Here is a 26,804-nt window from a genome sequence, read left to right on the forward strand (position 1 = left end):
TATTCATTTTTGCATATCATCAAAATATGTTATACGCAGAAAAGATAACATGAAAATGATTCCGAAAACAGAACTTTTTTTATACGGTTTCTAAATTAGGAAACTATTTCCTTTTTCTGTTTTTAACACAGTTTCCAAAGTTGGAAACCATTTCTGTTTTACGAGAAAAACAAAAATAAAAGGTTTCCAAATTCGGAAACAGTTTCTCTTTTTAGAGGGTTTCCATATACGGAAACTGTTTCCGTATCCGTACCTTATCCCGAACTGCAGAGGAGAAGATATTTAGAAAGTAAGTTTTATATTACAATTTTTGGATTACCATAATTTCCCAATACAGGTATTTCTTACTTTTGAGTTCACGTTTGTTTATTCTTATTCTATCATATGAAAAACAGTATAGTGCGCCGGAACAATATCTAACCCATTATAGTATTACGGCACGGCGCACGAGGCAAGAGACCCCCGAGTATTAGAGTAACCTATTATTTGTTACCAAGCTACTCAGTTAGGATGCGCGACTGAAGGATGTTGAAAATGGTAGCTATACGACCGGAGAAACGATGTTCACTCTTGTACAGTTTAGTGATTATAGTTTATAGTTTTTAAAAAAAAAGAGTATTTTTTTAAAAAAATGCAATATTCTTATTGACCGACCGACCGACTGAGTGACACTTTCAACCTGAGCGGACACTAACCGTACATTTTTTGTGCACCGCCTAATTAATGTCATGATAGAATAACGTTATTTAATATAAATATTTATTTTCGTTGTTGTAAGCTTCTTTCTTGTTTAGACGACTCCAACTTAATTAGTTGTTCTACAGGCCTAAAATATCAAGCAAAAAAGTTTAAAGAAAAAAAAAAGAAAACAAACAAACATTTTCTTATCCCATCTTGTGAAAAAAAGATTATTATTGTTGTAACACCCTCCTACGTTATGATTATTATATGTGTTTAAAATTACGCTTACTAAAATTTAATACTGCAAGACTTTTAGTAGAATAAGTTTGTCATAGCACCCTTCTCCGTTATGAATTTTAATAAATATTTTTAATGCCTCAAAAGACTTTAAATATTGTCAACTAAACTATAGTCCGGAAAAATTTTTGCACTTAAATTTAGATTTTAAGAGAAGACTGTGCAAAAAACATTAAAAGAACACTAAACTTTTTTAGTAAAATCACTTTTGTTTTTTTTTCATTAATTTTAGTGGGACAATAATAATTTGCTGTATAAATTTCGAAACAGCCTAATTATAACTTGCTGCTCTATAACTTTGAAAACAGCACAAGAATAATTCTTGCTGCACAGCTTTCAAAACTACAAAAGAAAAATTCTTGCTGCCTAACTTTTAAAAATACGTTTTTTAAGTATTTTTAATTTTTTTAAGTATTAAGTATTTTTATCTTTTCACCTTGAGTGCTTAGTTACATTTTTCTAGTGAGACAAATTATTATTATTTTTTCTTCGCAACTAAAAATTATAAACTGCATGCGTTATGTGAAAATACAAAGAAAAATATGCTTGGCATAACACCCTCCTCTGTTGTTATTTTTTATTATTATTTTATGTTGTTGCAGGCCTATCAATTTTATCGATAGACCTGTTGTTCCAGCCATACATTCTCAATAAAATTATTCTTCAGTTCTGCGTTAACATTTTTTCAATTGCGATGGACACGATTGGATTTCGGATTTCAAGCGCGCATGATACTGTTAAACTCACAATATGTGTATGACTAAGAGGGTCATTAATATACACCGTCCAACCCATGCTAGCATGGAAAACGGACGTTAAGCCAAGAATGATGATGATGATGATGACTAACCTGTAGGTTATCTTCACAGTTCTCCTAATAATGCAACACCAAATAAACCCAATTGATTTACACACGACAATATATACCACCAATATATACCACTATTCTAAACACAATGATTTCACCAGCAAGATTGGTTCAACACAAGGAAACCCCACCACCAATTGATTCTTATTAGTAATCGCCTAGAATGGAAGATTAACAATCTCCCTCTATTTTCTTTTCTGCACGTTGTTCAGTTTATGCGGCTATGGGAGGAATTTATAGCGACTCTTACTCGCTTAGTATAGTGGTCCTGGGGAGAAATTGGCTTTTCACCAATGCCGTCTACTATACAAGTCTTGATCAAATAGTTACCGAAGACTATACTTTCTTGGGTCCTTAGTTGTGTGATGCCAAGTGCTAAGTGGTGTTTCAGCAACGAATTATAAAAAATAAAACTCAAAAAAAAAACTTTATAATAAAACATTTTGTAAACACAACATTTGATTGGTCACCACTACTCATCATGACCATTTTGTAGCACAAGCTTTTGTTGAATGTGCGGCTTTATATACAAAGATTTTATTAGTTATCTGTGTTGCACAAGATACCTTCTAGATCTGTCTTCAAAATTTCCATTATTACATTTTTCACCCAGATACATCAATACCATTAACAAGTGCTAAGGTTTCTGCTGGAAGTGTGCTACGCACAACTCTCTTAATCTTTTTTGACTGCCATGTGATAGGTGTCATGGTGTTCTCAACACCTTTAAGAAAAACAAAAATTCCACTTTGCGAGCTTCCGTCATGTAGATTTCCAAATGAGGCGTCAGCATACAAGATTAATTGTAATGGAGGTTTCAACTTCCAAAATTTTAGGCAATTATCAGGATCCAATTTCAACTTCTTTACCAATTTATTAGCTCTCATAACATCATCAAAATTTGCACTGTTTAACGTTGTGCTTAACTGACAAACATCAAAAGAAATATCTGGCCTTGATTGAGAAGATACCCAATTTAATTGCCCAAAAATACGTCAGAACTTAGATTGCTCTTCATATGAGAGTTCTTGATGTTTGTTTTTGGTGCTTTGAATCTCAACCTGTTCCATGCTTGCCACATATTTGCTTTGGTCATTACTCAATAGAACTATTAAATTGTTGTATGTTGACTCCAACATATTTAAAATTACTACAATTCTCTGACCCAACTCGAAATAATTTTCTAATGGATGCAATGACTTTTACTTGAAAATCCTCCCTAAAGAAAATCATCAAAATGTATTACGATCAATCTTTGACAACAGTCATCTTGAACCCAATAAAATAAAGCCTCATCAAATAAAGACATTTTCATTCCCAAACTAATTAACTGTTCCTTTACTCGTAAATACCAAGCTCTTGAAGCATCAGCAAGGCCATATACTACTTTATTCAATTTCCAAAGAACCCCTATTACGTTTACTTCCTTTGGGGGCTTTATAATTACTTCTCTATCAATCGGGTTACCTTGAAGAAATGCTGTTTTGACATCTAAGGTGTGGCATTCCCATTCGTTAGTTGCTAACATTGTGAGTATAATTCGCAGATTTTTTTTTGAAAATGTTGCAGATTCTTTAGTCAGATTTTGAACCTCCTCTTCTTCAAAACCTCTGATGACCAAACGAGCTTTGACAATTTTGTTGCCTCTATATTTTTTGTTGTAATTACCCATCTTGTGGATATTCTAGATTGACTTCTGTCTTCAACAGTGGAGAAAACATTGTTGTCTTGACAGTTGGTTAATTCTTTAAATTTCGCATTCAAGACCTCGTCTTCAATAGTTGCTTTTATCGCTAATAATACTTCTTCAGTGTAATTGGCTTCAATGACCAGTTGCCATTCACTCACACATCTTTTGAAATCTAACCAATTAATTTCACCTGTGTCTTCATTTTGCACATTTAAACAGCTGCCATATTGCTTGCCTTCTTTTCCTTTTCTACTCACTTTACCTGCTTTGCTGTGAACTAATCCTTTACCCCACTCACTGTCTGGAGTCAGCTTATAGATGATTCTGGTTTTTAACTTGGTATTTCTTGAAATATAGACGTATTGCCTTTTTTCATTGACTGTGGTTTCACTTTTTGATGTTTCATTAGATCTTTCCTCTATTGGTGTCCCATTAGTTTGTGAGTTATCAATAGCTGCATCCTCAGTTACTGGTGCTTCTGTTACTGGTACTTCCGTAGTATTACTTTCAAGATCAACTATGTCAAAAATTTCGTCTTTCGGTGAAACACAGTTGTCCAACTGAATAGTTGTTACTTCTGGGCTCTTTTCAGAGTCTTGTGATAGTTTCTGTGAATGTACTACTTGATTTACCTTTTGCAACTGATAAATGTGGACTCTCACATAACTTTCACCATGCTTGACAAGTACTTGTTTATTTGCTTGTCCAATTACAGTGCCTCGTCCATGCCATTTTTCACTGTCTTTTCTTTTATAAAAGACTTTATCTCCAGTTACATACTGCACATAATTGTAACACTGGACATTATGCCACAATGCTCTAAGTATTCTTTAAGAAGATTCTGCTGCTATGAATGCTCTTCGTGATGCATGCATCACAGCAAGGTTATGGGCCACAGTCTTACTTAAAACTGTATTATTCATGGCTGGTAACTGACCAGTAAGGATGCAGGGATAGTCATAGTTTTTACAAAAACAAGCTGGTTTGGTGAAAATCCATTGTTGTTTGATAAAGAATTCTTGACACTAATAGCCTGGAAAAGTGCTTGATTGGGTGTACATTTTGTATCCTCTATAATCTTACTCAGTATTTCCTTAATGATACCATTGTGTCGCTCACATAGCCCATTTGACCAAGGACTTCCGGCTGCTGTTGTGGAAAACTCTATTAAATTGCTCACACATTTCTTCATACACTTTATTGATAAATTCTCCTCCATTGTCAGCCAGAAACTTTCTTGGTTGACCAAATCTTGCTACCCAAATTTCAAAGATAATGTCTGTAATCACATCTTTACTTTTGTTTTTGTTAACTTTGAAGATTAAAATCTTGTGAAAGTATCTATGATATGAATAAACCACAATGATTGTGAAAGTTGCACTAAATCTAAAGCCACACACTGATTGAATTCCGACGACATTGGTAAGCCGACAATAGGACGGGGTCTTGGTTTTCTATACTTACGGCATGCTTTACAAGAGTGTGAGACATTATCAATTAATTTCATGACTTCACTCTGGTCCTCTAAAAAGAAATTCGATGCTTTAATAAGAGATTTTAATTTCTCAGCACTTGGATGACAGAACTGACAATGAAGTTTGACGATCTTGTTTTTTTTTTGGATTTTTCACTTGCGCATACCAAGGCAACCTGAGGAAGCAAATGGTTATAATTCTTTTCATCTAATTCTATTCTGTTGTTGTTTAAAGGTATGCAACAGTGACTTGTGGTGGTAAATTTTAAAGGATGGGATTCTCCGAACATTTTAACAGTATCGTTGCTAAAATCTAAAACTGTATCTGCTTTTCTCATAGATGTTTGACTCAAAAGCAAAGGTATTTCATTGGGTACAACTTCTGTTTCTAGATTAAACTCTTTTGAACCAATGATTGCAGGTAAGATTACTCGTTTTATGGAACAAACTGCTTCGCTATCTCCAAATTTGAATCTTGTTCCACCTGGATACTCTTCTGGCAGTTTATCACTATCAATATTATCAATGAAACATTGGTACCAATTCTTACCACAGACTGTTTTGGTACAACCACAGTCTAAAACTGCACATGACAAAGTTTCACCAACAAGGGATTGCATTTCACTTTCTTTAATTTTAGAAAAAAATGTAACTTTTGAACGACTCTCTTCCTTTTTCACATCTTCAGACTCCCGACTCTCATAAGAATGAGGACAATTCACAGCCCAGTGATAAATGAACTGACAAATATTGCACTTTGAAATATTTCCAAATTCATCTGTTACAGGATCTGGTTTTCCGCCATCCATATCTTTGATTTGGTGCTGCAGCCCTTCCTCTTTTAAACCTTGAACGCTGATATCCACCTTTTTTAGTGAAGTAATTCTGTTCCGTAGAATCTGCACTTGTCTGTAAAACAGGCTCTATCTTTACAGCATCATTCGACACAGATGAGGCCACAGTATCACCAAATATTTTCTTTAACTGTAATACCATTGAATCATAGCGTAATTCATTTATAGTTGCTCTACTCAACTGTTGCTGCCTTGGTGCAAGATTAGCGCTTTGTAAAACTCGGTATGCCAAAACTCCATCAGGAAGTTCCATACGGTGGACTTGGATTTTGTGATATAATCGTTGAAACTCTATAAGGTAATCATTCATGCTCATCTAAGAGGGTTGTTTAAATTTTTCAAAGGTTTCATAAGCCAGGTACACAGTTTGATTTTCATCCTTTAAGTAAATTTTTTCCAATCTGTCAGTAATAGCTTTTGCCCCATTTGTAGCACTGTTTTGTTCAATTTCCAATTCCAATACTGCTTCTTTAGCTGTTCCTTTCAAACCCATGAATATAGCTGGCCCTTGTTTTTCCGGCTTTAGTTCTGTGAGTGCTTGCCATATTTGAACTTCTTTTTTCCAGCCTTTGTAACTGGACTCTGTATTCAATGATGGTGGGGGTACCCAACTTTTCGACATTTCTCTATGATACTTTGCAATTTTATTCCTCTCCTACCATTTGTTAAACTCGCAATATGTGTATGACTAACCTGTAGGTTATCTTCACAGTTCTAATAACGCAACACCAAATAAACACAACTGATTTATACACAACACAATATATACCACTATTCTAAACACAATGATTTCACCAGCAAGATTGGTTTAACACAAGTAGACCCCACCACCAATTGATTCTTATTAGTAATCGCCTAGAATGGATACGCGCATGATGTTAGGTGTTCTGATTCCAGTACTGTATCAGCGTTCATAATGTCGTCACCACGACATAATCAGGGCAAAAAAAACAAAATCAGGCCTTGCATACATAATCCGGCTGTCCTGGGTATAAACAGGTCGTTTTTGCAATCTGGGTAAAACAGCTATTCCACACCAAATAATAAATTTTTAACAATGCTGTTAAAACAAGGCTTATTTCACCTAACTCTCTACGATTAACGGTTCAAAAATTATGTATGTTTCAATATCTCGAAATTGACCAAAATTTAACAGTTAGTTGGGATCTTAGGTTGTTTAATTAAGGTGACGGTATGCCTATATTGTAACAAAAAATCGATTTTTTTTGTTAGCCATTTATACTAAAGAAACAACGATCTTTCCAATGGGAAATATTTATTTATTTTTCGAAAGGGAATATTGACTTTATCCAAATAACTACTTTTTTTTCTAATCGGTCTTCCACACCTTCAAATTGAATAAGAGTTACGAATGAATGTTTTTAACACCTAGCATTCTCTTGAGTATAAATTTTAAAATTAAAAAAATCTTTTATATTTTCTTTTCTGAAAGAAATGACTATCTGGAAAAAAAACACCTCAAATCTTTTATTTTAAGTAGAAAAATTAAAAAAAATTTAATTCTCCAGCAAAAAGAAGACTGATTAGATATCTAAGTAAACATTATCTTCTTCTATGCCATCCTGGTCTGTTTTTTTTTATTTTCAAAAAATCAACGATTCTTTAGATATTACATCTTAAAGACGAAATGGCTTTTTTAGAAAAAGTGAAATAAATCAAACTTTGTGGAAAATAATTAAAAAATCTATTTTACATACATCTATCACGATTCTAAAGAATATCGAATGAGAGTTGGAAACGAAGTAGTTTTGTAAATGAAGTCACTTTTTTGAAGGGAGGGTGTGATGAAACAAGAAGTCCAGGGCTTGAAGATTTTTGCCATTAGTTTGAAAGATTTTAAAATTTGAAATAGATCTTAAAAACATAACTAACTAACTTGCAATGTTAAAATACAACTCAATAAATAAAAAATTAAAATTTTACATAGCTATATAAAGTATTCTAAAATAACAGTTAAATTTTAACTGGATATTTTTAAAAGTAATGAGGAAAATTCTGGAAATTCCAGAATACAAATCTTGCTATGTAGAAACTTGACGATTCAAATAAAATATCTTCTGAACGAGCTCAATTTGATTGATGAAGTAGTTCATTGTTTAATAATTCAGTAATAAATACATATTACCATTTGAATATTTCGGTATTTAGCCCTTCAAAATTTACTCTCATGTTGAAAATATTTTGAAAATGATGATGGTACATGGTCTGATAACAGCTAATCTAAAAAAAAAGTATGTTTAAAATAAGAAACAAGAATACATTTTACCATAAACTGCATTAAAACCAGGTTGTTTAATTATTGTCTTTTTAACCTCTCTTTTCTTCTTTTATTTGAAAAGGGAATTTATTGTAAAGATACAAATAAATGCCATGTGATGCACAAGGTATATTTATATATAAATATATGTATATAAGTTTAATCAAGCTGGTTTTTAATATCTTTGTTAATCAAGTAACATACATGAGTTTGAAACCTGTGGACAAGACAGGATTTATTTTGTTGAAATCAATTTATTGAATTCACCTGATTGTTTATTATCCTGTTTGATTCGAATTCTCAAATTTAAATTTCTTTCGGGGAGTTGGATTAGTTGCAAGTTTTCATTTTAAGGAAACTGATTGGTCATTGTTTTGTTTGACAAATTCAACTGAAACAAAACAACGCAAACACACTAATAATAAATTTGCGGATTTAATAAATCAATGGTGCTTTTTGTGAGATTTTTGAAAATCAAGTTTTTTCTAAGAAATCTTTGGGAGGGTTCAAGAAAGATTTTCAAGTAAATTAGGCACTAAAGGAGAACTGATTATTAGCCTGTAACAGAATAGTTAGCCGTTTTCAATGGCACGGTATAGTTTAATGGCTAAAACTCTAGCATTTTGTGTGGGAGAACAGGATTTAAATTCCCCTTGACGCAATTTCTCTCACATGGCTTGGGTGCCATATGAGGGAAATTGGGAGAAAGGCACACTGTATGGGCTGTTGGATGTTGGGGGAGTTGTCTGGTAGAGCACAGCCCCTAATTGGGTCTGCGTAGGTCAAAATGAGCATTAAATACGCTAGGACTCCCAATCTAAACCATGGCCCCTCCTGCAAATAATAGACAGGGTATATCCCTCAAAATTTGTGAGGCTAACCATATAAAATAGACAGATCATCTATTTATCTATGCAGAATACTTATATATACAGTGCATGCAGTATAATTAGCTGTTCATACTACTTATACAACAGATATTTTTTTCACTTAAATTTCCAAACTTACTTTTCTTTGTTATTGATCTTTTCATAGCCATCTATATTTATATAGATCCACATAAAGTTGTGTTTAAATTAAAACCAAAAAAGGAGCAAGAAATGATTTTGCAAAAAAAGTTATTAATTTTACTGTTTCCAGCAGTATGTCGTTTTATAAAACAACAACACTATTCCGATTTTAAGAAAAACATGGAAAAGACGCAGTTAGCTGTAGCTAAAGAACACAAAGAGGCTTTTAACGGCAAGCTCTTTTCCATATCACATGTTCACAATTAACCGTGGCGGCTCGAAATGATAGCGCAACATAAAAACAAGGTTTATTATGAACCATTTGAAATTGTAGCAGGAAAGTGCACAAATTACTTAACAAATTTATACATTTTTGTTATTTTTGGCTGCAATTGAGTACAATATGAATCAGTTTCAAGCACTATTACCTCATACTAAAACAGTTAATGGTTTGGAAGACTTAGGATCGTTGCGTGTTCTCGAAATAAAAAAGATTTTGTTTGTTTACAAGGAGAAAACATCTGGAACAAAATCTGACCTTATCCTTCGAGTTTATGCTGTATTCTGTCACATAACTAGCGATAGCAACACTATTAATTTAATAGTGCTGCTATCGTTAGTTCTGCGACAGAATACAGAATAAACTCGAAGGATAAGTTCAGATTTTGTTCCGTGACATGGTTTGCGATTATCAACCGTTTGCTTTTTAACTTTATTTGATATTTTAACGGTGTTAATACTTTAAAGAAGCATATACATGGTCGTTCAGCATATATATTTTTATGGTAATATTTCGACCTCCGTATTAGAGGTCTTCATCAGACTATACAAAATTTTTTAACCTTTTTTTAAAAAAATTTGTATAGTCTGATGAAGACCTCCAATACAGAGGTCGAAATATTACCATAACAATATATATGCTGAACGACCATGTTTATATTTCTTTAAAGTATTAACATATGTTCACATGAACATTATTTAAAGAATTAACGGCGTTAATAACACATTATAACGCTGACTGTAAAAAGTATGCTAGCTTTAAAGTTCATCTTGCTTATTTTAAATTGATTGGATCTGCAGCGATCTTTTCGCTTTTCACGATCCTGTTTTCATGATTTTCAAACGATCTGTGGCGATCTTTTTTATTTCTATAATCCCGTTTTCATCTTACGATATGTCAAACGGGCTTTTGACAAGATCGTTATCGACGAAATGAAACATTTGCAACTACTATGTTTTAGAACGCTTGTTCTAAAACATACAGTAGTAGCTAAACATAAATGGAACCATTACACGTTGTTGTAAATAAACTTTTTTTATACAACGTAATATAAACGCACACTGGCTAACACTGACAACAATGTCGTAGGTTGGAAAGAAAATAAATTAATAATAAAACCTCTGATCTAAAGTTTACTTTTTAAACTTGTTGAAAGCGAAGTCAAAGTTATTGTTTCATGATCGAATTTTGTGTAAGGGATCGTCTCCAAGATCGTTTCAGTTTTGATACGAATTGAAACGATTTTCATCGTATGGAAATCATTTCAATATTTTTTTTACATCGTTTCATAATCGTGTCATGAAACGAATTAAATGTTTCATATTTTATTTGCGAAACGATTTTGTATAAACTACGTAAGAATGAAACGATTTTGAAACGATTAGAAAAAATTCTTTGAAGTTATTGAAACGAATTTTGAAACGATGTTGAACTAATTAAAAACCAATTAAACTTATATATAAATGTAAAATTATTGTTTCTCTTTCTGTTATTCAACACAACATCAACATCATCAACAACCTTTTTTATCCTAAATATCGTAAAACAGTTTTTCAAAACTAAAAATAAATAGTTTTTCTTAAAACTAACAATTTCCTTTAAAATGGAAAATATTGCGATGAAAAAAAAGTTAAGAATGAAGAACGGCGATAGAAAAACTCTGTTAGATCACATTTCAAAACTTTAAGAACGAAGAACGGTGATAGAAAAGTTTCATTAGAGATCGCATTTTAAAAGTTTAAGAACGAAAACCTATGTGACAGCGCGTAGGTTTTATTGAGAGACCTTTATTAGGTTAACAATTTCTTTTATTCTTTTATGTTAAAAGAATGTAAAAGAAACACCTTGAAACGATTTTGAAACGATCTATAATAAATATACTGAAATGATCATAATGATACGATTTTGAAACGAATTATGATATGTGAAACGATTTCAAGTAAATATAATAAAACAATCTTGAAACGATTATGAAACGATTTTATTTTTTAATGAAACGATTTACAAAATAGTGAAACGATTTCCATACGATCTGAAACGATTTCAAAAAATTAAACGTTACTTTAAAATCATTTCAAATTCTTATCACATGCAATGCTAATTAAAAAATTAAACGATTTGAAACGATCTAGGAGACGATCCCTAGCGGGATTCGAAAGTGGGGCAGCGTTATAACGCTGCTAAAAATAAAACATAATTGGTTAGTGTTATTAACGCGTTATAACGTGGTTGTTTTAACGCCTCTTAACGCTTTAAAAATAAAGATCAAAGTTTTAAATTAACGCTAAAGTGGAAGCGTTATTACAGCGTTATAACAGCGTTTTAACAGCGTTATAATAATGAAACGGTCAAAAATTGCAAACCATGTCACTAATATCCCTACATGTTCTGAAGAAGATCGCAATACTTATGCTGTTATAAAGGAAGAGTGTTATAAGGTCCCCTAGGTTTGCAAGCAAAAATTTTTAGTTAGTCTTATTCTGAAAAGATGATTTGAGACATGTCAAGACAAACAAGTACATATAGCTGCCTTTTCTTGACAAGACATTGTTGTGCTCTATAAATGAAAGTGATGATACCCCTACAATTCGAGGAATACCAATTATCCTCACAATAGCTATATATATATAGCTATTATACACTCATTATTACATGGTTGTTGTAGATACAAGATAATTATGTTTTTCCTAGCCCTGTCCAGGATTTGAACCTGGATCTCTCATTTGCTTGAGTGTCATAGCCATTAGACCAACAGGGCATAAATATATAAGAAAAACTTTACAGGTGCATATTATATTGCACACATAGACTACTTAACTTTTTTTGTGGATATCAAAATTCAATTTTTTTTATTAACTAGACAGGCATTGACATTGAAATGTCTGGTAAGTCACAAGTAACTGTGTTACCCGTCCTTAAACGTCTGGTAACCAGACTTTTTTGTTAGTTCTTTGTCACTCACTCGACAAGCCTATAACTTTGATGCAAACGTGATACTTCCATTGGAGGATGACCCCACCAAAGCTTTCCAAGTTTTATGATCTTTATACTGTGACCATGTTTGTGACTGTGATACCATAGAAGAAGGAGTTTGTATAAAAACTTATTTTTTCAACTTATATTTTCAAGCATTTGTTTCAGCAATATCATCAACATACAAACCTACCTTCAAACGTACTAGACAATAAAAAACTCATCTAAAAAGACAGTGATCGTTTACGACCAGGTTTGAAATGACTATATCTGAAGTTTTGACAAAATAAATTACCATGATTCTTACAACGAGACTTTGAACCAGACCAATAGTGGTACGACGTAATTTTCGTTCCAAGTATGACAAAACTGATAACAGTGACTCATAGTTTGGAAAACCAATGTAAAATTTTACTGCTCATGGATCACTTTTTATTTTTTCTAAAGAAAATGTTTTGCTCTAGTATGAATTGATTTCCTTGTTAAGATCCATTTTTTAGCACAACAATGTTATTGGGAGGTTCATCTTTCATTTTCTCCTGAAGTATACATATATTGACTAAGGAATTTTGTGTTGAATAGAACTTGGCATAGATCATGAGCTGTTCCTATACTCATTTTTGTCATCGTTGAAAACATAAAAGGCAGTGTGAACTAAAGCTGCACATTCCAAACCACGAGAATAATTTCATTTTCACCTTAGCTACTACTCTAACATCTTTGATTTTATCTGTATCCATCATTTTAGAAAATAAAACTTGACTATAAAGTAAAAATCTTGTGATAAAGTCTTCTTCTTAGCAAAAACCCGCTGTGAAAAATAAAATGTTCCTAATAAACCTCCACAGAGAGGGTCCTTTAAATTGCGTCATTGTTCGCCGTCTTATGGGCAGTAAAAAAGAGTGTTCTTTACAGCAACGGAAAATAGACAAATTTGTGTAACGGGAACTGAAAACTGAGTCAATTTTTTTTTTTTTTTTGAAAAACTGAGTTAAGTTATGAATATTTTTACTGAGGCTATTGCATTTTGAAAACTGCTAGAAAATGGCTGACAAAAAACGCCCAAAGAAAGATTTCACAAACATGGATGACATTTTAGACTTTGTTTTGAATAACGATGATCCACATAGCGATGTAGACATTGATTTAGGAGAGGAAGCCAGTGACCAGGACCCAGTCAATGCCTTGGACTATGAAATAGAACACATAATTCCTGAAGTTATCTGCCCCTTGGCTCTGATTGTGATACAGGAGATGTCGTTCTCTCAGAAATTGGAAGTTGTTATGAATCTTCTGAAACTGAAGAAGAATCTGTGACAACAGTTATGTCCTACAAAAATAGTGCCAGTAGTAGTGCTACTAGTAGTAGTACAGAGGATGAAGAAGTAGATGATGGCATACCCATTTCATCACTGTTGAGAGGTAAGCAGCAAATAAGAACACGAGGGGGACGAAATGCTTCCAAATTGATGCAAACCAACGAAAATCAACTGGGAAAAATACTTGGTTGAGGTGGTAATAAAAACTGTATTTATTTGTTGCTTTTGCCCATTCAACCCGGGGCATCCAGATAAGTGTATTGAATTGTATCATACTGTTTTGAGCTACTGCAAGGAGTAACTTTGTTGTGGAAAGATATTTACATATCATATCATCCTTAGTTTTTACTTTTTACATTATTTCATAACATGTTTTATGTGTTAGCTCTATTATGGAAACCTTACTTCTGAGCTAAAGATCTATTCAAAAAGTCTAAAAGGAAATTGACAACTGTCTAAAATTGTTCTCGACATCTAATATTTGCTGTAAGATTATAGAAACATCAATACTATTGGGTTTGAGTTAAATTTTTTTTATCCTTATAACACTTTCTTTTGGTTACAGTCAATCTGACCATTTCCATGAACAACTTTAGCTCTTGTGATAAAATTTTCAGAGAATGTCCCTAATATATAGGCTAGTCATATGCAGTTGTATTATATTTAAATATGCTTTCTAAGGCGACTCAAATTTAATTAGCTGTTCTATGGGCCAGAACAACCCTTATTTCACGAAATAAGGGTCGGTCTGATTTAAATTTTTAAACTTTCCTATAAAACTAAAAAACTGCACAAAAAACATTAAAAGACTAAAATTGTTTGTTTTATTATTTAAGTAGGAGAAGAATAACTTGCTGTATAAATTTCGAAACAACGCAAGTATACCTTGCTGTATAACTTTCAAAACAATACAAGTATATTCTGTACAACTTCCAAAACAGCACAAGAATAATTCTTGCTGTATAACTTTCAGGACAACACAAGAAAACATTTGCTGCGTAACTTTTAAAAACAAGTTTTTGAGCATGCAAGTATTTTAATATTTTCACCTTGAGAACTAGTTACTTATTTTTAGTGAGACAAATTATTATTATTTTTCCTTCACAACTAAAAAATATAAACTGCGTGTGTTATGCACAAATACCTAGAAAAATCAGTTGTCGTAACACCCTCCTCCATTGTTATTTTTTTGGTTGTTCTGACAATACATTCTTGATAAATTTTTTTTTTTCGCTGACCGACCGACCGTAAGCTACTATCGACTTCGCCCGTAGAACAACTAATTAAATTGGAGTTGCCTATAATTATTTTCTTTCAAAAATTAGAAAAAAAAATTTCAATCCTGCATTTTTCGGTCACGTGATGTTTAAATTATTTTTGGGTCAGGTTTTTATTAGGCCTTGAGTGTTGATGGTCATTAAATGCTGTTTTTTACCTGAGGAAATATAAGGGAATTCTGGGTTAAGACTGCCCAGGCCAATCTTCTGACAGTGACAAATAGGTGGCCAGTCTTAAGACTGGACTGCCCAATCTATGTCCAATTTTAGAACAATTGTGGAAAACAAAGAGGTGAAAATTTTTGACTGTATGTCGTAAAGGAACTTTAAATTAAAACTTTTCTTGGCAAATCACAAGGCTAAAAAATTATACTATGTAAACTATGCAACCATTTTTCTTTATGTATAAACATTTTTTTTAATTTGGCTACTAAAAACTAGCTATAATGCTAAATGTATAATATGTACCTGCAACAGCTAGCTAGCTAGGCTACGATTTTTACTGTGTCTAAAAACTGACCTGGTCAATTTAACGGTACTGGTAAATTCGTTTTTTATGTACATACCCCAAATATGATTTTTTGAGAATGTTTGTTGGGTCTTGCAAACAACAGAGCTTTATGGCACATCCCTTCTTTGAAATCTAAAAGGCGTCTGAAGATGGGCCTAACATGGTTTCCTGCCTAATTTTTCGACAGCCTGCGCTCAGTCTTAAGACTGGCCAGTCCTAAGATTGGGCAGAACAGCCCCTTTTCCCCATAAGAACAGGAGTTGGGTGTCCAGCCATGAAAATATTACGCAAAGCAGGACAAAGGTTTTTTGTTGCTGGTTCTTTAAGAAAAAGGGCACTCTTATCAAAGCACTATTTTATGTAACTTCACGACTATAAAAGGGGTATGTCAGCACCAATCAAAAGAAGATCCAAGTCAGCACCGAAAATTGAGATAGCTAGCTAGCCAGCACACTTTTCTTATATATAAAATAATTCTTACCTGATAAAATACACGAATTTAAAGAATAGTATTTAGCTCCTTACATCAATAAAGCTAATGACCAAACCAGACCAGCAAGCGTCAAACAACAAAATGTTAGCACTTTTAGTCATGGCAATACACAGAATGTACTGGCCACACGAAGAGTACCCAATCTCTGTTCAGATTGGCCATTAAATTGGCAAAGATTAAACTGAAGCATCTTCATTGGCTTTTGAGAAAATATAAATTTTCTGAGGTTTTAGCCTTGACACAAACTTAGTAGCGTCCACCCTATCTGTGCTCTGTCTGTCTGTCTGTCTGTCTGTCTGTCTGTCTGTCTGTCTGTCTGTCTGTCTGTCTGTCTGTCTGTCTGTCTGTCTGTCTGTCTGTCTGTCTGTCTGTCTGTCTGTCTGTCTGTCTGTCTGTCTGTCTATATCTATATCTATCTATCTAGGCAATTTTTAAGATTTAAGGCTAAGATTTAAGCCTTCGCTGGCAGAAATAAACAAGTATAAAAAGACTACGTGAAATATTTCTGCAACAGAAAAATAGTTATTATAATTTTTTAGTTTTAAGTGTAGGGATGAGTATCATCACCAGCTTTTTATTCCTTTACCTTTTGACACAACTTTTTTCTGTCCAAGTTATCAATTTTTTACTGAATTAAGGCAGGGGCTAATTCAGGTCAATTTGGACATTGTTATACTGATTTTAGGGACATCCAATTTGGGTGCCCAAAATAGAGAGATAAAAATTGTGTTACTTCTTGTAATGATGGTTATGAAAATAATGTGGTGGTAACGGTTCTAGATCTTGTAGGTTCACTTAAAAATATTAACTGTTTCATACAACAAATTGAATTTAGTGTTTCCTGAAAAGGTTTGAAAAAGAATTTAAGGGATTTCCGATGCCCAAAGTAATAATAATAATAATAATAATAATAATAATAATAATAATAATAATAATAATAATAATAATAAATATTTAAAGTGGCTAGCCCAGAAAATCACAAAAACCTATAGTTAGTGGATTGTTTCCACTGGGGGCCACTAGAACAAAAAAGAAACAAAAAATGATAAACCTTAGACTGCCTCAGCTCAATCAAACATAGTAACATTTATAATCTGTGAAAATTGAAAAGAAAAAGAATAAAAATTAATTAATTTTCTGAATTAACCCCTGTAAGGTAGCTTTTTTTCTCTATATATCTCTTTTAATGAAATCTTTTGTTGTTTTTGATATACTTTTTTATCAGTTTTTTCAACTCATCAACAGTTGACATACTGAGCTTCATTGATAGACGTTGATCAAAGGAGGCAAAATCACGTTCTGAAACAACATTAGTCCAAGGATAGTTCTTAGTTTCCTCAAGGACATCAGAACTTGTAAATTTTTACCAACAGGGAGTTGATCCTTCAACTGTGAGGTCATCATTATCACACAAGTACAACAAATCACTTCGAGACATTCCGGAGTAAGTACATCAAAAATAACATCATTTGTATTTTGGAAGAGCTTGTCAAACACCTCATCTTTCTGAACAAGGGTCCAGTTATAAATATGTTAAAGAGTCCAAGTGCTTTGTGAGCACAAGAAAAATCTGATTTTTTGTGTCCATCTTAATGGACTCTGCAGAAAATTTGATCCATCCAAATTATTGACAAACTCATTTAAATGTTCATGATGGAAATATATTGCTCCCGCCCCCCATAGCAAAAATTATGTTAAAGCGATAATGAAGGAAAAAACCATGAGGTTAATAGCCTTGTTTTTTTAAAAAGGCTTTCCATTTATCTGCTTTGCCATTTTGCTGATCTTTGTGACGATAGTTAGTTAGATTTAAGATTTCATACAACATGTCATAGTTCTTGAATTTGCACTGCTAAACTCACATGTGTAGCGCCTTCTTCCTCCACTACCTTCTCCCATTCCTGCAATGCTTTCTTTGCATATAAACCTAATTGTGTACAACTTACAGTCCACAGTAAGCATGATGCACATGAGAAATTTTCTCTTTTTCAAGAGCAGGAAATAAATTATAGTTGTGAACTTCATCTTCCTGTTTGCCTTCAGGAACAACTCATCCAGACATTGTATTTATCCCTAGCTCCACTGGAAAACATATCTTCAATTCCAAGGTTGTAGCTGCCAGTACTTGTTGACACTATCTCATTAAAATATTTTTTTTAAATAAATATATTTATTCATTAAAAATAATTACAATTTAATTAAAATATAAATAGACTAAGGTTAAATAAAATGAAAATTGATAAAGAAAGAACAATATAGAGTAAAACTGTATTGTCAAAGGCTATGAGCCACGCAAGTGTTTGACTGAATAGAAGAGAAGTGCGCATTGGTGACTAAATAAAATAAAAAGTTTATATTCTGGCATCTACACAGGCAAGATCAAAATCATTAACAACCTCTGTGTGCAACTTGGTATTCAAGGATCTGGAACTCCAAGGCAAGGTAACGCAGATTTCATTATTACGACATCTCATCCAAGTCACATGGCATGGGTGGCATTGAAATCATCTCCGCACACACATTTTGATGGAAGAATTTTCACTGAATGATTGTATCTCAGCGCAAGTGCATCTTGAAATTCTTCCTTTGTAAGATCGAAACCTTGTTTCTTTAATGGTAAAACGTTAAGCCAGCTCAAGGCACCTTTTTCACTATTCTGTTCCATTGCCCGTATCTCACTCCTATTCAGCTGATTGGTAATTAACATTTCGTCTTGTTTTCTAGCTTTCCTGACAGCGTTCACACGACAAGCTTTAACTCGTTTTGTTTCATCTTTATTTGGAAGAGAATCAGTCTGAGCAATGATGGCAGCAGCCTGTGGAGCAGTGATGATTTTGATGACTCGTAATCGACGGTGGCACTTTCTGTTAGTATTGGTATTCCGAGGCCGCCAGTTTTTATCGATCTTTTGTAAAGAGATTTTTCACTTTCTGAAATGGTGTTGCCCAAAAGAGATGGTAAAAATCGAGAGGTACTAAATATTCTTCCATACCAGGTATTGTACGCTTACGTATGTACGCTTACGCTGTTTAACTCGCCACATGTAAAAGCTGCAAAGGCTGCTTGCGGTTCTGTCAACGCTATTGTTGAAAGTTTTTTCATTTCTTCACACCATTGACTAGTTTTATTATTTCCATATTCATCACGAAACTCTTTGTTTCCAATTGAAGCTCCAAGATGCCGTTTTCCTGTTCTGGTAAATTGTATTGAAGAATCGCTCAAAATTTTTCTGGCTTCAAGTTCAATCGCTTCACTTTTACAAATCATCCATGATTTACTGTTGTTGATGTAATAACCGTAGTTTTTTCAGTCTTTAATCACACCGTCCCACCACTTTTTCAGGCCAATAATTTTACTGGCACCAGTTGCATCATCTGCCAGCCATACCTGTTTCACATCTGCAGCAGATTTTAGACGTTCTTGCAATAACACAGTACTTAAAACATAGCAGGACATCGCAAGGTTTGCGAAAAAATCTCCTTCCCGTCGCCGATAATATTATATATTGATAGTATATATTGATAAGCACATGTTATCTAGTGCAACTTGTCTATTCAATTGCGTCAACTAAAATAATGACAACGCAGTCTTGATGTTCAAAGATTTCACGCATAGAGTGTATTGCTGCTTCGGCACCACTCTCTAGTCCAGTTGCTATTTGTAATGGACCAGCAGTTGTTTGGATATCACTTTTTAGTACCCAGCTTAACATTTTACCAAGAATTGTACGTAATATTTCTCTGATCTCTATTGGTCGAATACCAGGATTTTTGTCCAACGGAATAAATTTGCAAGCGATGTATGCTTCTAAACATTTCAGATCGATGATTTCAGTGGCTAATTTTTTTGCCATAGAAGCAATGTGTTTGCATAATTGTTGCCCTTCATGCTTGTTTTTATTGCTACATAGAATGTTTAAGTTTTTCTGCGTCAAATTTTGATGGACCTGGAGCACACTTGGTCTGGCGAGCAGCTTTCTTAATCATGTCAGCATTTATGTTATCAAAATAGAAATTGTGAACTTCTGGAACTACTGGACCTCGAAGCAATGTTTGTTCTTAAACGGATGCTGACTCTAGATGTTTATTCTTCAATTCGTGAATCGATTCATCTGTTGGGGGTAAAACTCCCTGATTATCATCATCAGATAATAGTTTCAATGCAGCAGAGACCTTTCATTGCATCATTAGCTTTGCGAAGGTTTTTGGTGTGTCTTGTTTGTGTCGTTTTTTGCTAGCACGCATGCGTTTTTGAATTGTGCGTCCTTGTTTTAGTAATAATTCAATCTTACCGTCTTTCCAAAGTTGATACCGTTCAGCTAACTTTGAATTGTGTTCTTTTGCTTTGCTCTCCCTCTATGGTTTTTAAAGGAGAAGATTTGGTGAAATCATAAATACTTTTAATGCGATTCCATGGAATTTTGTGTCACAATTAAATTGGTCGATCCAGAAAGGAAGTTCATTTATAAATAATTTAGATGCTTTCCGTGATGGTAAGAAAAATAAATTTTTCATCCAAAATATCGTTTCATTGTAAGCATTGTTCACAAAGTTGGTAAACACATCGCCTGTAAGATTGTTTACAATAGGTATTTCTGGTATTTGGTGACATTTTTCTCCCTATTTTTAAATTGTCTATGCTTCTATCTTAGTCTTTTGTTTTTATCAGAATGCATGGTCTGGATGCCTGTTCCCGAAAATTAAAATTGGATGCTGGTCATCCTGCTAAAGTTCATAAGTCGCAATTTTTACATTAAATATTGCTTATCGTCTACAATGTACTTTTGACGATTATGGAACCTAAAGCAAAGCAAAGAAAAAATGTCCATACCCTGAAGTGCATTAAAATTGTTTTTTTAGCAATCTTATTTGTCTGCTAGTTGTCAAAATTTGACCGGAATCTGGCAAAGATATGATGAAGCTTATATACAATTGTAGGCCTATCAAGACTTTCCAGTTCTGACAAATGACATAATAGCTGAGCCATTAATTGCTCCCTCAGTTTTACAAAAGTTTGACTAGCTAAGCATCGCAGATTTCTAAACTTTGTACCATGAATTTGTGTTTCTAATTTGTTTTTCTGATTATAGGATAGAACATACTTTACTAATCAAAAGCAATCTCCAACTTTCGCTGGCTGCAAAACTTTAAGAGTTTTTCTTTTGTGATAAATTTTAGCCTATTTCACACATTCATATTGAGATTTTAAACTGTGACTTTTAATTTGTCTGTTCTATTTAACTATTGTTAGTTGACCTCTCAGTTACGAACTAATGCTTAGCTTCTTTGGTGAATACGGGAACAACTTTGAAGAAAGAAGATAAAACTAAGAAAATATTTTACTTTCGAACTTATAAAGTAATTTTAAATGGATAAACAATATATATCCCTGTTCCTCTTGTAAGTGCAATTATGCAGATTTGTTTCATCCGTGTCTCATTGGCATTCACCTCCGCAGCAGTGTGGAATCGCGTGGTTAGGTATCAGGGGTAATTTAAGAGTTACCTACTATGAAACTATGGAAGGGCCGTGTTGATATGGTAGTCTGCGTAAATTCTTTATTTTCTTAGTCATTTGAATAGATTTCATTGGCTAATTTCTTCACAATGAAAATACAATGATTATAATCCTTTCGCTGTGTGATCACAACATTTTTTAGAAAAATATGATTGCTAAGATTTTGACAGTAACAATCTTACATTTGTCAGGTTTAAAAACGTAATTTTTAACAGTGTCTTTTGGAGAAAAATAAAGTAAAAAAATAAAAAGCATCTGTGTTAATAACAGTATATTTTTTTAAGTAACGCTTTTCATAATCCATAGCGATCTATATCTTTATTAGCTGCCGTTTACCTTTTCATAATTTAATTGACGCATATTGTTTGTTCCACTAGTAGTCACAAAATTTAATGACTCAACTTTTTTTTATGCGTGGGTTATTATTCTCAGCTGTGAACATTGCTGGAACTTGTACTACATTTGTTCCTCATGCCAAACAGCAACAAATCATTGTAAACAAGAAAATTTTATTATTTTTATTTCATTTTTTTTCGTAATATCTATATTTTCACTCGAGCAGATGGAGTTATGCAATTTTAGGCGCACATTTTATTACGCAGGTTCTGTTTCCTTATTAATAGGTCAGAATTTTTCTAAATTCGCGTGGCTGACATATAATTCTCATTTGAAGAAGGTTTTAAAAATTTCCTTCCGCCAATTAAGTTTGGATAACTTAGTTGATAACCTTAAGTTCAAAAATCAAAAACAAAAGCATATAAAAGTGGAGGGAATAATTCTTTTCACCAGCATGAATTTACTTACTGCTAAATATTTTGTGTTTTCAGGTCAAACTTGTGACTGCTCTTAAAAACATTCAATCTGAACAATCTTCAAGGCTACAAACAAAAAACCAGTTTGAACATGATCTATTAGAAGATGTCAGGTATTTTTTTTAATATAGTTTTCATCTAAACAGCTTTTTTAAGTTAACATCAGTTCTTCTCATTTTCTTGTAGGAGTTATGCTAAAATTCGTGCTGGTGCAGAAAAAGACTATGCACAAGTAATTTTGTTGTTTGTTTATTAGAATGTCAAAAATTTAAAATTAACATTGATGTGTGTTGTATGTGGGTGTATTGTACTTTTCAGGCCATTTTGAAAATGACTTCACAAATGTTATCTAAATTCCAAAACAAGGAAGTCGAGCAAGAAGAAGGACGGTATACATATTTTTAAGATAACCTTTATGTTCTCACTTCGTGAGTTGTGCTACATTGTAGCTCAGTTTTTTAATTGAAATTTTAATTATAATCACTCCTACAACCACAGTAATAAACCCAGTCTAGCTTCCTGAAAACTCTAGGGATGTGATGACGTGATTTTTAATTATTACTGTGAAGGACAAAGCAGCCATTTGGAGCTTTTGAATATCACTAAATTAAAAGCCTGGGATTAGCCTCTTCTATCTTGAAAGTGTGTGTTAATTAACTAGTTTGAAGGTCCCGTTTTGACATTTTTATCTCCGAAATTGTATTAGGAAAATATTATTTTTCCCATGCATTGTTCATATGTCACGTTTTAGCCACATACACATCTTAAACAAACCAATTTTAAGATTTGACTACCAACATACATTGTTAGCAGGAGCTAACGACAATATTTGCTAAAATATTTTGCAGTAAACTTAGAAATTGGTTGATTTCTTCTTTGCTATGTCACAACAGACCTCACCTCCAACTTTTAATGATTGAAATATGACTGCAGCACCCAACAAACATTAGAGATTAAGAGGGAGTGGTTGTATAATCCAATTTTGAACTTCAATTTAAGGCATTGCCTTTAAAAATATTACACTTTATATTTTTTGTTTTATTTTCTTACTGGAGTTTTGGACATTAGCTAATCTCAATGGATTGGAAATATCCTAATCTCAATGGGTGTCAAAAAATGATGATATCGAAATTGGTCTTTGTGTCTATCAGCAACCTTTCTAATTTTTGCCAACGCGAACTTTAATTATACTGTTTCGCGTTGGCATTTAGCCAGTTTACGTTGGCAAATAAATGCTTAAACAAATGGTTGGCAAATAAACGGGTTTTTTATTCACCTTAGCAATCCACAATTTTACGTCTGCAAAAACTGTGACATGAACTTTAATATCGGTGTTTTACGTCGGCAAATTGGCTTTTAAATTCGAGCCTTTTTCTTCCAAGCCAATTTTTCACATTTAAACTACTTTAATACTGTTCGGGGTAAAAAAGCAAAATTCTCAGCAACTAAGAAATACTCTCTATCGCCGATATAATGAGTATATATTTACGATAGATTGAAAGCAATTAAAAGATTTTTTATAAAAAATAAAATAAAAAAAAAATAAGAGAAGAAAAAATTAGTGAACTTAGTTTTTTAAATCACTTTGGCATTTGCTGTGTGCCAACTCGAATTAGAAAATCAGAGAAATTTTCATGTTTCAGGTTTGACTGTCAAGCTTTGTAAAGCTATTTCACACATTTATTTGTTTATGCTGTGAACTTTGATTGTGAAGAAGTCTTGTAATAATATTACCCATTATAACATCATATTGTGCGTTATCGACACACCTTTTTTCCCTATGTTAACTAAGAAAAGAATTGGTCGGACATGGCTAATGTTGGCTAATGCTCTGGTGGCACACTTGGACGTTTAGGGGTTTAAACAGAGCAAATTTTAAAGTTGCTATACGCTCTTTTTTCTCGCCTGCAAGGATAATATTGGTTTTCACTTCTAACTGACTAACTAACTAACTATGTGTTAAATGGTCAATTGCAACGTCATCACCGAGCTTTTATGCACAAAAATTTTAAACATTTTTACCTTTAGGTGAATTGGAACATATTGTTAACATGTATTTATTGTCATATAGAATAAAGAGTAAGACAATATCACTGACCCCGTAAATATAGCTGAGAAGGTGTTGGGTTATACAAGAAAGATTGCATATGAGTATTGGATGAAAGTATTATTGAGCAAGAAGAATATTAGAAAGCAAGAGAAGCTACATGAAGTATATATATATTCTAAAATAATAGTTAAAACTTTAACACTGATCAGAAAAAACTCTTGTTATGTATGAACTTGACGATTCGAATATAATAACTTCTGAATGAGCTCAATTTGAATGATGAAATGGTTCATTGTTAATTAATTCAGCAATAAGCATTTGAATATTTCAGTATTTAGGTCTTTTACTCTCTTGTTGAAAATGTTTTGAAAATGCTGATGGTGCATGGTTTGATAACAGCTGATCTGAAAAAGAAAGTACGTTTTAAAAACTAGAAACAAGAATACAATTTGGTCATAAACTGAATTAACACCGATTTGTTTAATTATTGTCTCTTTAACCTCTCTTTGATTTCAAAAGAGAATTTATATATATATATATATATATATATATAACTGATTGGTCATTGTTTCGTTTGACAAATCCAAGAAGTTAAAAATATATAACTTCTGAAATTTAAATTGACAAATTGAATTTAACAAGTTGAAACAAAAAAGGGTAAACACACAATTATTAAATTTGCGGATTTGATAAACTGATGGTCCTTTTTGTAAGATTTCTAAAAAGTAAGTTTTCATATTTTGTGTTACTTTGGGTGAGTTCAAGAAAGATTTTCAAGCAAATTGAGCACTTAAGGAAAACGAATAATTAGCCAGTTACAGAACGAACAGAATAGTCAGCTGTTTTTAATAGCATGGTAGCTTTATGGTTATAATCCGCGTATTTTGTGCGGGAGAACAGGATTTCATTCCCCGTAGCGCAATTTCTCTCACATGGCTTGGGTTAACCCAAGCCATATGAGAGAAATTGAGGAGGTGTGGGCTGCTGCATGTTGCATGGAGTTGTCTGGTTAAGGGCTGACCCTAACTGAGTCTGCGTATCTCAAAATGAGCATTAAATACTCCTAGGACTCCCCATCTAAGCCACGGCACCTCCGGGAAATAATAGAAAGGGTATATACCTTATATATGTGAGGCTAGCCATAAAGAATATACAGATCATCTATTTATCTATGCAGAATAAACAGTGGACTCTTTATGGCTCGAACAGCCACGGGGAATAGGAAACCGTTCAATTTATGGAGAGGTTTGAGTAATAGGGTGTGGGGAGTTTTTCCAAGTTTTTGTATAAATTTTGTATAAATGGCTAATTAATCATGATTTTTCTCCCTTTTCTGCTTTACGTTTTGTCCCAGCAACAGACGCCATGATTGTAAAACTTTAATACCAAAGAATCATGTTTACGTTGTGTTTGAATGACATTTGAATCATTCAAGACCCCTCACACATGTAAGATATGAAACAATCAAATCAGTTAAGACTTTATTTACGCTTACAGAGCCAAAGCAATGCAAAAACGACTTGTGTCATATAAAGTTTTGGAAGCATGTTGCGACACTGGAGTTATAGAAAACAAAAAAACGTTCGGGTTAAGGAGAGATTGAGTTATAGGATTCAAGTAATAGATATACTGTATATACATTACATACAGTATAATTAGCCGCTCATACAACTACTTATACAATAGAAATTTTTTTTTTACTTAAATTTCCACACTTTTCTTCGTTATCAATTTTCCCATAGCCATCTATATTTATATAGACCCACATAAAGTTGTGCTTCAATTAAAACCAAAAAAAGGAACAAGTAACCATTGTGCAAAAAAGTTAATTTTACTGAATTTAGGGACCTCATCCACACTCAAATTGCCACAAAAACATCCAATGGACGTTTCTTTTCAAAGACACCAACCCACCCTGAGAAACGTCCACTCGTGGTAGTTATTTTTCCATAGAAAAAAACCTATCCTACAAAGGTAAAGCCTTTTCCGTGGCTCTTTGGTGGTTCCGTGTTAGGGCGAAATAGCCTGTCCCTTCACCTTGAATTGAATATACCAGTCTTTAGCCCGTGGGACAAATCCACGGGTTCGCCCGTCCTTTTTATACCGCACTGCATGCGTCTGGCTAATTGCGCAGCTAAGCTACTATTTTAGCGTGACAGACGGACAGGCAGACGACGGCTAATATTAAAGAGACTAGTCGTTAACCGTGGACAAATCCAGGGGGTTGGCTGTCCTTTATATATACGTTGACGTGAAGAACACACTTATTCACGTGTCTTTAGAGTGAAGTCCAACTCTACATCGCTCGTTGATTGTAGTGGGCAAAAACGTAGATTAAAATTGCCATGAAAGAAACGTCCATTGCACTGAGTGGTACCCACAAACGTCCATTGGACATTTCTCGTGGCAATGTGAGTATGG

The 26,804-nt window shown here is 33.3% G+C and overlaps 1 protein-coding gene across 2 annotated transcripts in view; it reads left to right on the top strand.

Moving 5' to 3' along the window:
• The window catches only part of LOC130655522 (F-BAR and double SH3 domains protein 2-like), a 52,542-nt gene that overhangs the window by 4,641 nt on the left and 21,097 nt on the right, over nt 1-26,804 (top strand). Inside the window, exons 2-4 of one of the 2 annotated variants that reach the window (XM_057458291.1) lie at nt 22,349-22,446; nt 22,520-22,565; nt 22,652-22,722. In XM_057458291.1, coding sequence (XP_057314274.1) covers nt 22,349-22,446; nt 22,520-22,565; nt 22,652-22,722 — 215 coding nt within the window. Of the gene's footprint in view, nt 1-22,348; nt 22,447-22,519; nt 22,566-22,651; nt 22,723-26,617; nt 26,795-26,804 lie in introns of those variants that run through there. The other variant, XM_057458292.1, reaches the window with a different exon arrangement.

This window comes from Hydractinia symbiolongicarpus, chromosome 8, assembly GCF_029227915.1.
Source record: "Hydractinia symbiolongicarpus strain clone_291-10 chromosome 8, HSymV2.1, whole genome shotgun sequence".
NCBI lineage: Eukaryota > Metazoa > Cnidaria > Hydrozoa > Anthoathecata > Hydractiniidae > Hydractinia > Hydractinia symbiolongicarpus.